Here is a 15,756-nt window from a genome sequence, read left to right as displayed (position 1 = left end):
CCTCAGCACAGCACACAAGGACAGGTCTACGAGATCTGGCTGGGCCACCACCCACTTTCTGCCACTCCACCAGAAAGGCACCACCGCTGGTCATGCCAAACTCCGAGTGGTTCTCTCCCATCTCCCTAGGGCTTTGCTCACCATGGGAGGCGGGGGAACCCCACTCCCCTTGTCCACTACCACATCCCAACTCATCCTTCACGGCCTAGTGCAGGCAACCCTAGTCCCCGAAACCCCCCTGTTCTCCCAGAGTAGTTGTTGCTCCCTCTTCTCAGAAACTTCCCATAGTCTAGAATCTGTCGCACTGCAGCAGAACTGTGGACTTTCTGTCTCCCGTACGAGACTGGGAGCTCTTTGTAGGGAGAAATTTTGTTTTGTTCCTCTCTTTATCACCAGAACCTAGCAAGGTGTCCAGCTGTCAATAAGCACTTAGTAAATACTTGTAGAAGGAAGGAAAGAAGAAACTGGGGTTTATCATAAAGTACCTCCCGAACTGGAAAATGAAATTATTTTCTGTACTTTACTTGTAAAAACCCACATATAATGGCGGAGATCAGCCATCTGAAGAAGTCATCCACCACCCTCAGAATATGTAAATCCTAAAATCTTTCCCTTTTCTCTCAGTCCGTCATCTGTCATAGTTTCACCTGCTCTCTGCAGCCTAAAAGCTGCTCCCTGCCACTTCAGCCATTCCCCTGCCAACCCCTCAGTAATACTCTAGCCTCCTTATCTTTCTGCCACAGCTTCCCAGCAACCCTCAACCTTAGGTCAATGCAACCATCTGCCAGGCCATAGCATTGCTGGAGAAAAACCACACACACCTGTGGATCAGAGCACACAGATTCAGTCTATGACCTCAGATGACCCTTCAGTATTATTAGGCAATATTCCAAATGTTCCTTGTTGACCACTGACCCTTGGGCTTATTCTGAAGCCCCCCACCCCCCAATGCCTCTCTATCAACCCCACTCTTCCCAGCAGAAAACCCTACCTCCTACTTCCCTGCAAAAGTTGAAAACAACAGGTGGGAGCGTCTTGAACTTCCCAGCCCCACCGCCACGTTTCATGTACCTATCTTACACAGCCTCAGGAAGAGGGCCCCTCCCCTATCCAGGCTGACAGCACCTTTGCACCTGACTCCTGTCTCTACACAAACATGACTCATTGGCGATGCCCTTTCTCCTGAAACTACCTACTGGGTCATTCCCCTCATGCCCTTAACACCTTGAAACAAAACAAAATGAACAAAGAAAAAACCTCCCTGCATCTTGCATATCTCCTAGCTGCTACCCTCCACCCCTCATTTCCCTTCACGGTCAAGTTTCTTAAAAAGAATTTTTTTTGAAATATTTCAAACATTTCAGAAAAGTAGGGACTAAATCACCACTGCATGTTGCTTTCTTTCCCTAATAAAACATGACAAATAAAGCTGAAACTCCCTTTGAACCCCCTCCCCAATCTCATGACCTTTTCTTCCTTCCTAGAGGTGACCACTGACCACAAATTAGTATGCCTGTCCATGGTTATATGCTTGTACTGCAAGCTTATCTATAAAAACACTGAATAACTTTTCATGTTTGTACATTTTCCATAAATGATACCATGTTTTTCATATCCTACAACTTGCTTTTTCCTCAGCATTATGTTGTTAAGGTTCATCCTTGTTATACAGCTCGCTCCAGTCCATTTTTAATTTTTGGAGAGTCCTCCATTGTATGACTACACTCCCATTTACTATCTGGTTTCTTTCTTTCTTTCTTTCTTTTTTTTTACGCGCAGGCTCAGCGGCCATGGCTCTCGGGCCCAGCCGCTCCGCGGCATGTGGGATCCTCCCAGACCGCTCCGCGGCACGTGGGATCCTCCCAGACCGGGGCACGAACCCGTGTCCCCTGCATCGGCAAGCGGACTCTCAACCACTGCACCACCAGGAAAGCCCTATCTAGTTTCATAGAAGAGCAGTTTTCTACTCTTCAGTGTCTTGTATCCGCCCTCCCATCTCCTCTTAAGCCCTCTCCAGCTTGTCTTTGTCTTCTGCGCTCCTCACACCACTGAACCGCTCTTATCAGGGTCTCCAATTACCACGATGTTGCTAAACGCCATGGATACTTTTAGCCCTTATCTTACTGGACCTCTCTGCAACATTCTTCTCTGATTACTTCCTCCTGATGGTCTCTTCCTTCCTCCTCCTTTCTGAGCACCCAATTGTCATTCTTCATGAGTTATTCTTCTTTCGCTGTCCCCCTAGATCAGTGGTTCTCAGTGAGGGTGGGGCAATTTTGTCCCACAGGGGGCATTTGACAATGTCTGGAGACATTTTTGGTTGTCACAGGGCGGGGGCTACTGGCATCTAGTGGGTAGAGGCCAGGGCTGCTGCTCCACATGCTACAGAGAAAGAATGGTCCCACACTACAAAGAATTATCCAGCCCCCAATGATAATAGTGCTACGGCTGAGGACCCCTGGTCTAGATGTTGGTCTTCTGTATGGTTCTGGTCTGAGCCCTCTTTCCTCCCCACTCTCCACTTCCTGCATCACGTCACCTGCTCTTTGGAACCTGCAGAAAAAAGTAAGCAGCCTAATACGTTTCCTAGGATTCCTCCCCAGCAGCTTGCGTGGGGGACCGGACTTACCCGGACACTGGGCCGCTCTGGAGGGACCTCGGACACCATGTTGTGGTTGGATAGGTCACTGTTGGCGGTAGTTGGGCGTTTCCCACCTGTTTTATTGGACATGTCCAAGGTCGATCTGATTTCAAGTTGACCAAAAAAGAAGTGGCTAGTGAGACCAAGAGACAATGGGTGCCACCCATCCCTTTTCCCAACCCCGCCATTCACTGTTCCAGCATTCAGCACAAATTAGGTCCCCTCAGTGGTCCCAAGGGGTCCTCTCAGCGGCTCCCGCTGCTTTTCCGAGATTATATGCCAGTAACCCTGGACAGTCTCCTCTTTTTTTCCTGCAAATTTATCTTAAAAACCTAGATCCTAGGACTCTGGAACTCGGACTATGAGAGTCATTTAATAATCTTTTTTTCCTTTCATTTACCGAGCCAACATCAGAGGAATTAGCATTTGGCTCTCGTGGTCATAGCAGATTCCCTCACTGCTCTCCTCAGAGGCCCCTGGTGATTGATATGCCAGCCTCAGACATGTCTCACTCCTTTAGCTCAGCCCGTGGGATGCACTAACCTGGGACCTGCAAGATTCCAGAAAAAGTGGTTGAGGGTATCAAGCCAGATGGGTCTCAGGAGTTTCCAGTCCTCAGAACTGAGGTGAGCGACCCGAAACCTCTCCTGCTCTCCTTTCTGACCCCCACACCCTTCCTCTTCCTAGCTACACAGAGGCAGCGGGATGATGGTGGTTAAGGACGGAAAGGCCAAACAGCAAGTAAGGGGTAAACGTACATTTTCAAGTCAAACTTTTTGTTTTCCTCTGGGACCTGGCCGGTCAGTGGGTGTAGAAATGTGTTCCGTCTTTCATTATGGCTGTGGAGGCAAAAGAGAGAGAGAAGCTGTGGTCAAGACGAAGAAGGCAGAGACACAGGCTAAAGGGTGGACAGGCCCTAGGCAGTAACAGGGATGGCGACCACACAGGAGATCGTTGCTCTGTCCTCCAGTGGGACCGTAAGCCGCAAGACAGAGGGCTGGGCTGTAGAAGGTCATTTGGGGAGGGGAGGGGAGGGGAGGCGACGGGAGGGGGCGGAAGATGTCTTTCTGACAGTGTTAATTACTGACTAGAGATCCCCAGGCTGGAAAGAAACCCCACTTAACCCTTTCAGTGGCCATCCTGGGCATGTATGTGGGGGGCGGGGAGGGGCTCCAATAGTCAAGACTTAGTGTTTGGCTGGTTCCCTCCCAGGGACAACTCCTGCCAGGGTTCCACATAAAAACCGCTCACTCATTATTTGCTAAAAGAATTCTCTTGCAACCTTGGACTCCTTCCTCTCCTGCTCTATCTCTTTCTTCAAATGAAATGAGACATCCAGAAATTCCATCCTTGAGCTTGGGCTGGGCTCCACTCACACCCCAAGTCCAGGGCCTCCCCGTCTAGGGGCTACCTGACTAGCCGACACCTCAGGAGCTGTCCAGCATTGAGGTGAGTGCTGGCTCTCAGTCCGATCTAATTAAGGGATGCTGTGGCCGGGGAGGGTAGTGCGGACAGCCTGCCAGGAAGCAGGGGCGAACATGGGCCAGGGCCGGGGTCTGTGCAGAGGCAGATGGGAGGCTCCCTTGGGAGCTGTGGCCCTTCTGGCTGGCTGGCTTCCACGCTAGCTCCCGGTGGCTCTGCAGGGAGGTAAGGGAGGAAGGGCAGCGGACAGAGCTTAGGGAGGGGCTGGTGCAGAGGGTCTAAGCCATAAATGGCTGCAGTTTGAGACGTATTCTGAAAGCAGAGGGCCACCTGGCAAGAAAGCTGTGGGAGATTCAAGCGTGCAGCCAGCGGGGGGCTGGAACAATTTTAAGGTCCTCTTCACCTACCCCTCTCGGGAGATACTGTGCGAGCCCAGGGCATGCTCAGTCCAGCCCCGGAAGCTGGTGCCCGCACAGAGCCCACCAAGGCTGCACGGCGGCTTGGGGGTCTTAATACCAGGCCACCACGCACCCCCACAGCAAAGGGCCAGCGCTCTGCTTGGCAAGTGGCAGGTTAGCTAGCACCAGGGGAAAACAGTGTGGTCCCTTCAGCTGCACGAGCAAAGTAAAACAACCTTTTGGAGAGCACCCTTCCATCGCCAAGGATGCTTCCCAGCCCTTAAGACGTCTGCTGAAGCTAAAGATCATATCGGAGGGTATTTTTTCAGCTTCCAGACCAGTCATGTTCAGATCGAATCCAAAGACATGTGGGAGACAGAAGCCCAGTGGGCAGTGGCCACAGCCTCTGTGGAAATCTGGTTTTGCAGCCAGGACCCTGAATCTGGCCAGTGTCTCTTCGGCCTGGGTTCTAACTCTAGCACATTGATAACCCGCTCCCTGCTTCTCAAACTCTACTCCTCCCTTCTTCCCAGGTCCAATAAGGATGCTCTCCTCAACTTAACCACAGGGGATCTTTGCAAGGAACAGTAGCCGTTTCCAGTCACCCTCATCCCTGGCTCTGCCTCATCTAGGGGTGGGGGCAGGCAGTCTGTGACAGCTAAGATCCTTGAGGCACAAAGGTCTCTGCTGTTTCCCAGTGGCACAGATGACCTGCCCCCCTGACACCCCTCCACCCATTCCGTCCCCTTCGGCCCATTCTGCTGTACACATTCCCTGTGCTAACTCTGCTGGAACCTTTCCTGCAGGCACTGGTACAGATGGACAGATGGACGGAGAGACAGACACACACAGAGGCACACACACAGTCTGCTGTCAGCTGGTACAAGTCTTTCAGAGGACACCAAATTTCTTCCTGCCCCAGACTCTCCTACCCAGTAACCCCTACAAATGACGTCCTCGCTCCATCCCGGCGCTACCAATTTCAAAACAGCTTCCCCTTCACAAACACTGCAATGCAGCAACCATTGACCTAACTGCTCTCCCTTCTCCAGGTCACACGGGGCAGGCCCCTCACTCTGACGCCCCCGGATCCAGTGACCTGCCCACTCAGCTCTCACTTCACTTGACTCACAGCCCACTGAAGAAATCCCTACCTGACCCGTCGATCAGCTCGAAACTTCAACATCTTTTAGGCAGCTTTGTCCCCTGTTTGGCAGCCTCAGAGGACCCACCAGCCACCCTGCTCGTACCATCCCTCTGAGAAGTCAGTCCTCCGGTCCGGCTCGCCGTGCCGTGGCTGAGCTCCAGGTGCACGTGGCAGCGGCAGGCGCTGCTCTTTCCCCTCCTCCTGGCTCCAGCACCAGGAAGGGGGAGGGCCTCTCCCTGGGTGGTGGTAGGGGTGCCCAGGTGCCCTAGGGGGTCTGCAGCTTCCCAGCATTCAGACAGAACGCTGCCCGGCAGAGTGCCAGAGGCAGAATAAGTGAGCAGGGGATGACATCTTCTCAGTTCAGGTGCCCAAGGAGAAAATGCAAAAACGGAGAGACGGAGTACGCGGAGCAGGTGTACAACTTCCAGGTAGTCTGACCTCACCGAGCTAAGGACGCAGAGTAGCTGGGCGGACGGAGGAGTCTGGGGCTGCATTCCCATCCGCACGGCAGAAACCCATGCCAGCCCAACCTGCAGGAAGACAGCCCTCCCTGCCTCCCTTCGCCCAGAACACAGGCCCTTGGGCTGAAATCCACTTGCTTCACAGAGACCCTTTCGACCCAGTGGGCACAAGGGTTAAATGAGGCTCCAGGTTCACGTGCTGCTGTTGTCGTTGCTGCCGATGCCGGGAAGCCCTCTCTCCTCCCAGCCTGCCCAGCCTTCCGTATGGACAGGAGCATAATGAACACGAAGCTTGTCTGCAGCATCCCCCTACACGCTCCCTTCAGACAGACACAGCCCCAGGTTGCTTGCCCTCCTCTTGGGGTGGCCCAGCAGATGAAGGGCAAGTGAGGCACATGGGCGTGGGTGTCATGGAGCCAGAGCTGGTGGCGAGGACTGGCTTCTCTGCTTGGGTGAAATGGAAGAAAAGCTTCTTCCCAAATCTTATGAGGAAGAGGGTAGCAAATGAGGCTCAGACGGGGTCACCATGTGTTTATTTTTGTAAATCTGCCCAGCTGTAATATAATACATTCCAGCTGGAAACTGTCAGATCTGCTCGGGGCAGGGAGGTTTGCATCACCGTTAGCTACTCTGAGCTCTCCAGAGATCGAAGATGGTCGCATCTCCCCTTTTCCTAATGTCCTCTGTGTCTTAGGGCCCTCCACGCAAGGGGCTTCTGAAGGTCATCTCTTCCAAGCCCCTGCCTCCAGGCAAGCCTGCTCTCCAATCAGTCTCAATAAGTGCCTTGTTTGTTTGTGAAGGGTTCCAGGAAAGGAAGCTCCAGACGCACTGTTATCTTATACTGCCTAGATGTTCTTTTTTGATATCAAATTTCAGTTCCTCTGGCTTTTGATATCATTCCATTTTTATCTTTGGATGACAGAATCCTTTCTGACCGATGTGGTTCCTTTCAGCAGCACCAGGCATTCTGGTGACATCATAGTCTGTTGTTATGGCAATTTTGTGATGTCAACAGACACTGAAAGGGAGGAGCTAATCTAATTTTTTGGATCGAGGACAGAACTCAGTCAGAGAACAAAGCAATCAGTGAATGGAAAAGGACAACATAATTATTTAACCCGTGATGAGTCAAGCTGGGTGGATATAGCTGGGGTCAACAGCTGCTGGCACTCAAGCAACTAATCCTAAATCCAAAGGTCAACATATTCAGCCATCTAGTGGTACTTCTGCAAATGCTTTATCCTGATGACAAGTGGCTTCACTTTCCAGATCCCACCTCTCCCTGTCCCTAATCCAGTTACTGGAGCCCTGCTGTGGTTACGGAGAGCTGGGCCCTCTCCTGATGCCTGCTTGGGGTCTCTGCCTGTGCACAGTAGGTACCCAATAAATATTCGTTGAATGAATAAGTGAATGAATGAATGAACAAAAGAAACTCCATGTGCTCTGATTTAATTTTTAGCCACCTGCATTTGGAGTTTAACATTGTATTACCAAGGGCTTCCCTATCTTTGCTCTCTCTTAAAAGTAATTACTTCCTCTCCATGAGAGCAGCTCTGTTTTTGTCCCCTCACCCCTTCACTTAGCTCCCCTGCCTGGCTCCCCCTTGAATATATAGCTTGGCTTTGATCCATCTTCATTAGGAGGGGAAGAAAATTAAGCTCATCTGCACAGAAGGAGGGGTGGAGGTGCCTCGGGAAATGAGTTTTCTTCCTCTAGAAGGCAAAAATATCCCTTTCCCTTCAATTTGAGCTCAGGGGCCTCCCACAGCCTTCGCTTAACTTGCAAGTTAAATTACTTCTCCCATGCCCACTGAAGATAGCACAGGAGGAGGAAGGAAGGCTCAAGGGTTTCCCCTGCCTGTCGAGAGCTCTGAAATCCTCAGGATTAAGTGAGCGCACAGAATGCCTGGCTGGAGTTTCTTTCCTTTGCCACTAAACGGCACAGATGACAGGTTTTCATTAGGTTAGACACCAGGAAGAACTTACCAGGTATGGAACATTAAAAAAGGGAAACGGGGACAGGTAATCAGTTTTTTTTTTTCCCTCTCCTCTTCCCTTTCTTTTGGGATGTCAAAGGCCTCCATTTCTCAAGAACAAATGGTTATGAATCCATCTCCAAATGGACTCCTTGAATCCCACCCAAGGGAAGGGGGGCATCTCAAGCAATAAAGGAGATTTTGCTATGAAGACAGGAGCAACCCTAAACTCCCGAGATGCCCACTAGGTGTTCCCCTATCCACGGTACCTATGAAGGTGGCCCCAATGGCAGTGCCGTCAGTGAGAAGAGAATTGGCAACACCGGGCTTTCAGTCCAAGGTCCAACATGAGGGTGACTTGACTTCTTTGGCCCTTAGTTTTCTCACATGCAAATGAGGTACTTTCTAATTCTATGAAATAATAACTGGAAACTTTCAAAATGTGAAATATTTTATGCACAAGAGATAATGCCTATGATTATTCTGCTTAAAAACAAATCAAGAGGGACTTCCCTGGCGGCGCAGTCGATAAGACTCCGCACTCCCAATGCAGGGAGGCTGGGTTAGGGAACTAGATCCCACATGCATGCTGCAACTAAGAGTTCACATGCCACAACTAAGGAGCCCATGTGCCGTAACTAAGGAGCCCACCTGCCACAACTGAGGCCTGCCACAACTAAGACCCAGCTCAACCAGATAAATAAATAAATAGATAAATAAATAAATAAGTAAATATTTAAATATTAAAAAAAACAAATCAAGAAATATGCTAGGTACTGGAGCTAGAAAATGAAAAACACACAGTCTCAGGCTTAAGATGGCAGTGGATGGAGCAGGGGCTGGGAATGCGGGGACTGGCATTCCAGAAGTGCCAAAACCAATCAATTGCAAAGAAAAGAGGTAGATCTTCTCCATTTTCCAAGCGTTTGTCCTCCATCTAGTTTGGGCTTTTCTACAGTTCTACAGACACCTGCAGCCTCTAATTGCAGGCGCTAGTGACAGCCTCACTACGAAGGTAACTGTGTACTGATTCATCTCCAAACATTCTCCCCAAGAATCGGTATCTACCTGGAGTGATACCTGGCACCACGCAGTCAAAAGCAGCAAAATCAACCCAGGTCTTCATGACTCTTTGCAGACATGCATGTCCGCACATGTGTGCACACACACGCACCGCACACTCAGGATGGACACCCAGAGGTCCCACCGTGATAAATACTGAATGACTAGAGAGATACATTCAACTCCTTCCACCCTGGGCCCCTCTTGGTTATCTGCAGGACACCAAGCTGCGGCGTCCCCAGAGCTCCTGAGAATCAGCCCCACCAGGCTTTCCCATCCAGACAAGGCTTTGGCTTCTGGCATTATCGCTCATTAGATAGAGGACTGTGAGGCCAGTGGGAAGGAGGGCTGCTATGGCCCGTTCCTCCCACTTCCTTCTCCCCCAGCTAGCAAGTTCCAAGCTCAGACTGTCCACACACCAGGGAGGATTTCTGCAGCCGACAAAGGAGGCGAAGGTGGGGAGACTTTTGACTCCTGCTCTCCACGTCCCCTCTGGATCTCATCATCATTTTCAAGGAGCTTTATGCGTTCTACCTTTCTCTCCCAATGAAAAAACAACTTGGTTTACATTCTCAACCATCCTGATGTGCCTGATTCCTGAGACTCCCACCAACCCCCGTCATTCCTGGGAAAAAGTACACTTCCTAGCCAAGTTCTCCCCACCCAAATCCCTCTGCAGCCACACAAAGGGGACGTCGAAAGGGGTCGGCCCTGGTGGCACCTCTAGGTATTTGCAAGTGGGAAAGGCCCCTCTACCTGACACTGTCTTTTTTCCAGATGCTGCCAACAGATCAAAATACCAGTCCTGCAGGCTCTAGGGACACAGCTGTCAGCCCTGTACTTGCATTTACTCTCTTCTCTCCTCCCTGCCCTCGCCCCAGCCCTCCTCCTGCGCCACAGTCATTTCCAAACTGGCAAGATTAGAGTGTCTTCTCCAAGTAAGCTTGGAACATCCAAAAATGCTGGCTACTGGGCTGAGTGCCTAGGAGATAAGGCCCAGGCTGCTCTCTTTCCTGCTAAACTCTGCCTGTCCTCACAGCCCCTTCCCTGCCCCAAAGGGTCAAAACACCTTTTCCTTCCCTGCTATGACCAATCATGGAACACTGGGGGAATTTCACCTGAGTTTGGCCCCTACCTCAGGTAGAAAGCAGAAAAGCTGGCTCAGTAGCCAAGGGATGGAAATTACAAATCAGGGATCCAGATCCAGGCTTCCTCCCTTCCATCCTAGGTGGAGGTCCTTCTCTAGTCTCTCACTATATAATCGCCTGAGCCTGGACATTCAAGCTTACAACTGCAGGTAAGGGTATGGGGGCCTTGTGTACTCTTTAGTCAGGGCAATGCTTCACTGTGTGTATGTGAGCGTGTGCGTGTGTGTTTATGCGTATGTGTGTGTGTCTGGTGAGGGGGAGAGTACAAATATCGCTCAGGGGAAGTTCATGGGGAATCTTCATGCTGATCTACCCCAACTTGGATGATCTTATCTTCAAACTGACTATTTTACTTTATGGAACTCCACTTGTCTTCTGAAAAATAAAGATAAACAGAGTGGGTATTCGGCATAACCATGCCAGTTACTAAAATGCTGAAGTTCTTCCATATTGGTTGGTAAAGGGCTACTCTTCCAATAAGGAAGAATTTCAGTATTTTAATAACTGGCCCTCCCCTCCTCTATGTGATCCAGAGACACCTTGGGGCCCTCCAGGACTCCAGGCCAGTGTCCTTTCTGGTTGATAAATTACTGAGTGTCATTGCTGGGATGACCATTCCTTAACTATCTGAACACCGACAGCCCTTCCAGGTGTTAAGAACTGTGATTCTGAGCACAGAAGTCATCTCAGGCAGCTCGAGAGGCATTTCCCCCCTCACACGCTGGCCCAACTTGGAAAACTGGGGCAACCCAGCTCCCTGGGGTTCCTCAGGCTCCTTGCCCTTGTGCCTCTGTGCTGTCCCTGCTCAGGGGAAAAGGAAATGAAAGGAGAAACGGGAGCTCTCTACGGCTCCAGCTCCACATTTTCCTTCTCTCATCCTTCCCCTGAGTGGCCCCCAGCTAAGCCAGATAGAAGCAGAGGGAAAAGGGCTCCAGTCCCCTCCCCTCAGCCTCCAAGCTGCTTTCTCCGACAGTCAGCAACTGGAAAGAGGCCCAAGAGGTAACGGGCAGAGCAATAATTAATTACCACCACCACCCCCCCCACACACACACACACACCCGCCGAGCTCTGAGCCAAATCCCAAACCCCTACCCTTCAGAGACTGAGGAAGCCCAGCTGTCTGCTTCTAGGCCTATGGAAGGTCACTCGAGCCATCCTTCCTCATTCCTAGCTCAGCAGATTTGGTCCTGGTGTCCCACAGACAGCAGTCACCCCACCCACCCCCAGGGAACGAATTGTACAAAGTGAGTGTTTGGAGGGTAATGCAGCTGGGCTGGTGCCCCTCCTTCCACACCCTCAAAAGCTACAAATGCCTTCTTGGTTCCCAATCCAGCAATCTGTGGGCGTCAAGCTCTTCCATGGCTCAGTTTCCTCGTTTTAGGAATGAAACACTAGTAATAAGTGGTGACCTGTTTAGAAGACAACACAAATTTCCTACCAGACTAGACAGCAGAGGAAGAAAGATGATGATGCTCTGAAGGGGTAAACACAGGGAAACCATTAAACTCATGTGGTCTCTGGTCCTTGCACTGGGAAGAAGGCAAGGCCCATTCCAGAGTCAGGGGAGCCAAGAGTCACTGCCCCAGCTATAGTGACAAGAGAGACAAGACAACGTTCCCGTCTCCTTGGTTGTCCCCAGGCCCTGCTACTTCTCCAACCTAAGCTCCTCATCTCCGGGAGAGAAGAGAGCCTTGTGATTCAGGGGGGAGACTACAGCTCCACAAGGCCCACTGCAAGAACACAGGGGTGAAAGTCACACACCCTCTTGCTGCTAACCCCCACGGGCTACAGGTCTGGGCACTGTGTGCGATGTAGGGTGGGAGGTACCCAAAAATGTTAGTCTGACCACACCTGCCTGGGTGCAGAGGTGTGGAGGGACAGCCACACACAAACTGCTTACAACCTGGACCTTCTTTGTCACTGTGCCTGGCCGGCACCTCACACCCAGACACTGAATGGCTGTCTGGTGGGATGGCTTAGAGGCAGGCCAGTGGTCTGACCACAGTGGGAGGAGGGAACATGTGCTGTTCTGCTCTGGGATGTTGAATTGCTAGTGCGAGGCAGGAGAGCTCAGCCTTGAATCCTCTCACAAGGGAATCCAGTGGGTGGGTTCCATCTGCTCCATGGCCCCTCCTCTCCCCTCTCACTTCCTACTGGCCAGCCAGACTCTGATAAGAGTCTACTGAGCAGAGGCTTTGTCTGGGGAAGAAGAGAGCAATAAATCAATGGGAGCAGGAAGGCAGGAGCCTCGGCGACTGCTTTGGGAGAAGGAGGCCCCCACCTCGGAGGGCTGTATGGGGTGTGGATGCAAAGGCAGGTGGGATGGCAGCAAAGCTCTAGTGTGAGCACTGCTTCTCACCTGCCCCCTGGGAGGGCTCAGCTTCTTGTCTCTCCTAGATTGGGAGTAACGGGTGAGCAGGGATGCAGATGGATTGTGGGAAATTTTGAACGCCTCCTTCTGTAGGGAGTGAGGAATCTGGAACTTCCCATGTACTCAGGGAGCTTGCTAAGGGCTCAAAGGGCAGAGGAATCTCCCCGGATTGCTGTCTGCTGTAGAAAAGATCCAAAAGGAGCTTGGGGACAAGGGCCACCAGTGGAACCAGCCAGGAAATGACTGTGTCTGGAGAGAGACGTTGTTGTCTCCACCTCTGTGTGCTGAGAAAAATCATTGTGAGCTCCCCTGACATCCCAGAGAGGGAAAGTGAGACCTGGAAGGGAAAGGACTTGGAGAACTTTTGAAGAGAGCTGTAACATGAAAACAAAGAATGGCTGGCACATGGCTGTGGCTGAGCAGTAGTGACTGCTTTACTTTTCTGGGCCTCAGTTTCCCCATCTGTAACATGGAATGATACCACATTGCTGGGAGGATTAAGCAAGATCACATATTTAAAGCACCTAGGAGAATGCTTGGCACATAACAGTTGCTCAGTCAGTGGCTGATGTTATAATCATTTATAAGATAAAGGAGTGAAATGAAACAAGGAGCACTATTCCATCCAATTTAGTAGCTGCTAGTCATATGTGGCTATTTACATTTTCATTAATTAAAACTAAGTAAAATTAAAATTTCAGTTTCTCCGTCACGCTAGCCACAGCTCAAGAGCCACCATGCCTAGAGGCCACCTAACTGGACAGGACAGCTGTAGCATGTTCCACCATTGTGGAGTATTCTATCGGATAGCACTGGGCTAGATGTTCCCTAAGCCACCTTCCAGTTCTAATCTTTTTGGACTCTATAAAACACGTAACTCCAAACCAGTCTGTCCTTCCTCCAGCTGATATGTGTTCAGTGTCCTCAGGAAATGCAAGTTCTCTTACAGTCCTCAGCTAAAGCAAAAAAAAAAAAAAAAAAAAAAAGGAAATCTGCTACCAACAACAATAAAAAAGTTAAAAACCTAAAATCAAATGATACATTCCAAAGACCAATCAAAATTAATTTGGATAATACATCATTTTAAAATATATGCATTGGGCTTCCCTGGTGGCGCAGTGGTTGGGAGTCCGCCTGCCGATGCAGGGGACGCAGGTTCGTGCCCCGGTCCGGGAAGATCCCACATGCCGCGGAGCAGCTGGGCCCGTGAGCCATGGCCGCTGAGCCTGCGCGTCTGGAGCCCGTGCTCCACAACGGGAGAGGCCACAGCAGAGAGAGGCCCGCGTACCGCAAAAAAAAAATAAATAAGTAAATAAAAAATAAATAAAACATATGCATTAAGACTCCCCTCCAGGGCTTGAAAATATTGTTACTACTAACAGCCCTACTGGGGGCAGGCCCTGGGGGAGGCAACTGGGAAAGGTTACAAAGAGGATCACGGAGGTTGGAAAAGGTGAAAGAACAAGGAATTGTCCCTCCTTCCTGCCTCATTTTCCTTCTTGGATTGGCCAACTTCTGGTGAGGCTGGAGGGAGGAAGAGCAGACAGGTCGGCTGCATGGTCTGCAGGGTCCTGCGGTCCACAGTGGGAGGAGCCAGCACAGAGGGGAAGAGAGGGAAGAGGACTGCCACCGAGGACAGCAGGCTCAGGAGTCTTCCTTCCCTTGCACTTCCCCTGTCCCCACCCCGGCCCCCACCCAGCCTGGAGCCTGTGGTAATCATAGGGATACAATCTGTTCCTAAACAAATAGCACATGAGGCTGGTGCCAGAGTGTGTCCATTGATAACCGTGGCTTAGAGAAGGGAGGGGAGACGATCTCAGAGGAATGGAAGAGGCACTCCCAGACCTAGACCCTGCCTGGAGCCCAGGTAATGGAAAGAAGAACTTGGGAAGAAATGGAAAGAAGAACTTGGGAAGAAAAGGAAAGTGGGGGGAGGGGACCAGGTAAGGGACACTGCTGGCCCCTCCCCTGTCCCCATGCCATGCAGTAGCCTTGAAGGAAGACTAGGCAGGGTTGCTAAGACAAGAAGAAACAGACGCTTTGGGAGGAGGGTAGAGGGGAAGAAAGGAAAAGGGATGCTGTACCGGTCCCGGTCAGGACAGAAGCCAGTCTTGGTAAGTGACACCTGAGTAACAGGTGAGTCTGCCTATGCCTGTTGGAGCATATGAACACCATCCTGCTGCTGCCCCTTGTGGCTGGCCTGGGAATAGCTCTGGCTATATGCTTGGCAGGGCCCAGAGCAAAATAAAAACGCAGGGCTCCCTGCTCAAAACGTAAGAAGTTCAGGATGGTGACAGAAGGACATTAAACCAAACCCTTCTGAGGACACAGGGCAACTGCGCAGGTTGTATGCCCACGAAGCCCTGCCTGCCTGCGAATACCAATTCCTCTGGGCTGCTTCTCCTGGGAGCGTGAGGACAGAGGGTGGCTAGTCTTGCGTGTGGCTAACTCTTAGTACGAGGCAGAACACGGAAAGTGGCCGGCTCCTCTCCCAGTCCCGACTTCCCCCTCTTTGTTGGCTCACATGCCCAGAAGCTTGGCATCTTTTGCTCCTGTCCCACTGGGTCTGGTGGCTGGCACCTCCCCCTTATTGTGGCTGGTTTCTGTCTGCCTGTGGGCAGCTTAGCCGCAGGAAGCACCACAGCTGAAAGCCACGGGGGTTGGGTTTGCCTTATCTCTCAAGACTGGCACGGGGAGCACGCTGTTCCTACCCAACAGACCCCTCCAGGGCTGCCTACCATTACCATTATGTCATGGAACCTTTTTCCTCCCAAGAAAGAGGCAAGGGGGACAAAAGGGTTCCTGGCTAAGAGGAGGTAAAGTCAACAGTTCTGCTTTGGAGACAAATCAGTCTTTCATTTTTTTGTGCACGCATGAGTACACACACACACACACACACACACACACACACACACACACACAGAATCAGCTGAGAAAATTCCGTCTTAGCACCTCCTCCAACGAAGCCAAGAAACTCTTGTCCACATTCCCTGCACAAGTCTGACTTGTCATGAGGAGGTGCCTGGGTCAAAGAGGCCTAATATTTGGAGGGAATGAGGGTCCTGAATGGGCAGCTGGGGGCAAGGGGACAAGAGACATCTAAACCCAAAAGACTGGTTCTCTCTCTTCCT

The 15,756-nt window shown here is 51.1% G+C and overlaps 1 protein-coding gene across 4 annotated transcripts in view; it reads right to left on the bottom strand.

The window, feature by feature from the left end:
• The window catches only part of PLEKHA6 (pleckstrin homology domain containing A6), a 120,807-nt gene that overhangs the window by 41,373 nt on the left and 63,678 nt on the right, over window positions 1–15,756 (bottom strand). For all 4 annotated transcript variants that reach the window (XM_032636974.1, XM_032636954.1, XM_032636964.1 and 1 more), the window contains 2 exons: window positions 3,400–3,480; window positions 2,630–2,744 (listed from right to left, as the gene is read on the bottom strand). In XM_032636974.1, the coding sequence (XP_032492865.1) occupies window positions 2,630–2,731 (102 nt within the window). In that variant the 5' untranslated portion in view covers window positions 2,732–2,744; window positions 3,400–3,480. The remainder of the gene's footprint in view (window positions 1–2,629; window positions 2,745–3,399; window positions 3,481–15,756) is intronic.

This window comes from Phocoena sinus, chromosome 1 (genome assembly GCF_008692025.1).
Source record: "Phocoena sinus isolate mPhoSin1 chromosome 1, mPhoSin1.pri, whole genome shotgun sequence".
Classification (NCBI taxonomy): domain Eukaryota; kingdom Metazoa; phylum Chordata; class Mammalia; order Artiodactyla; family Phocoenidae; genus Phocoena; species Phocoena sinus.
The sequence above is the reverse complement of the archived record's forward strand: the minus strand, read 5'-3'. Positions and strand labels throughout refer to the sequence as shown.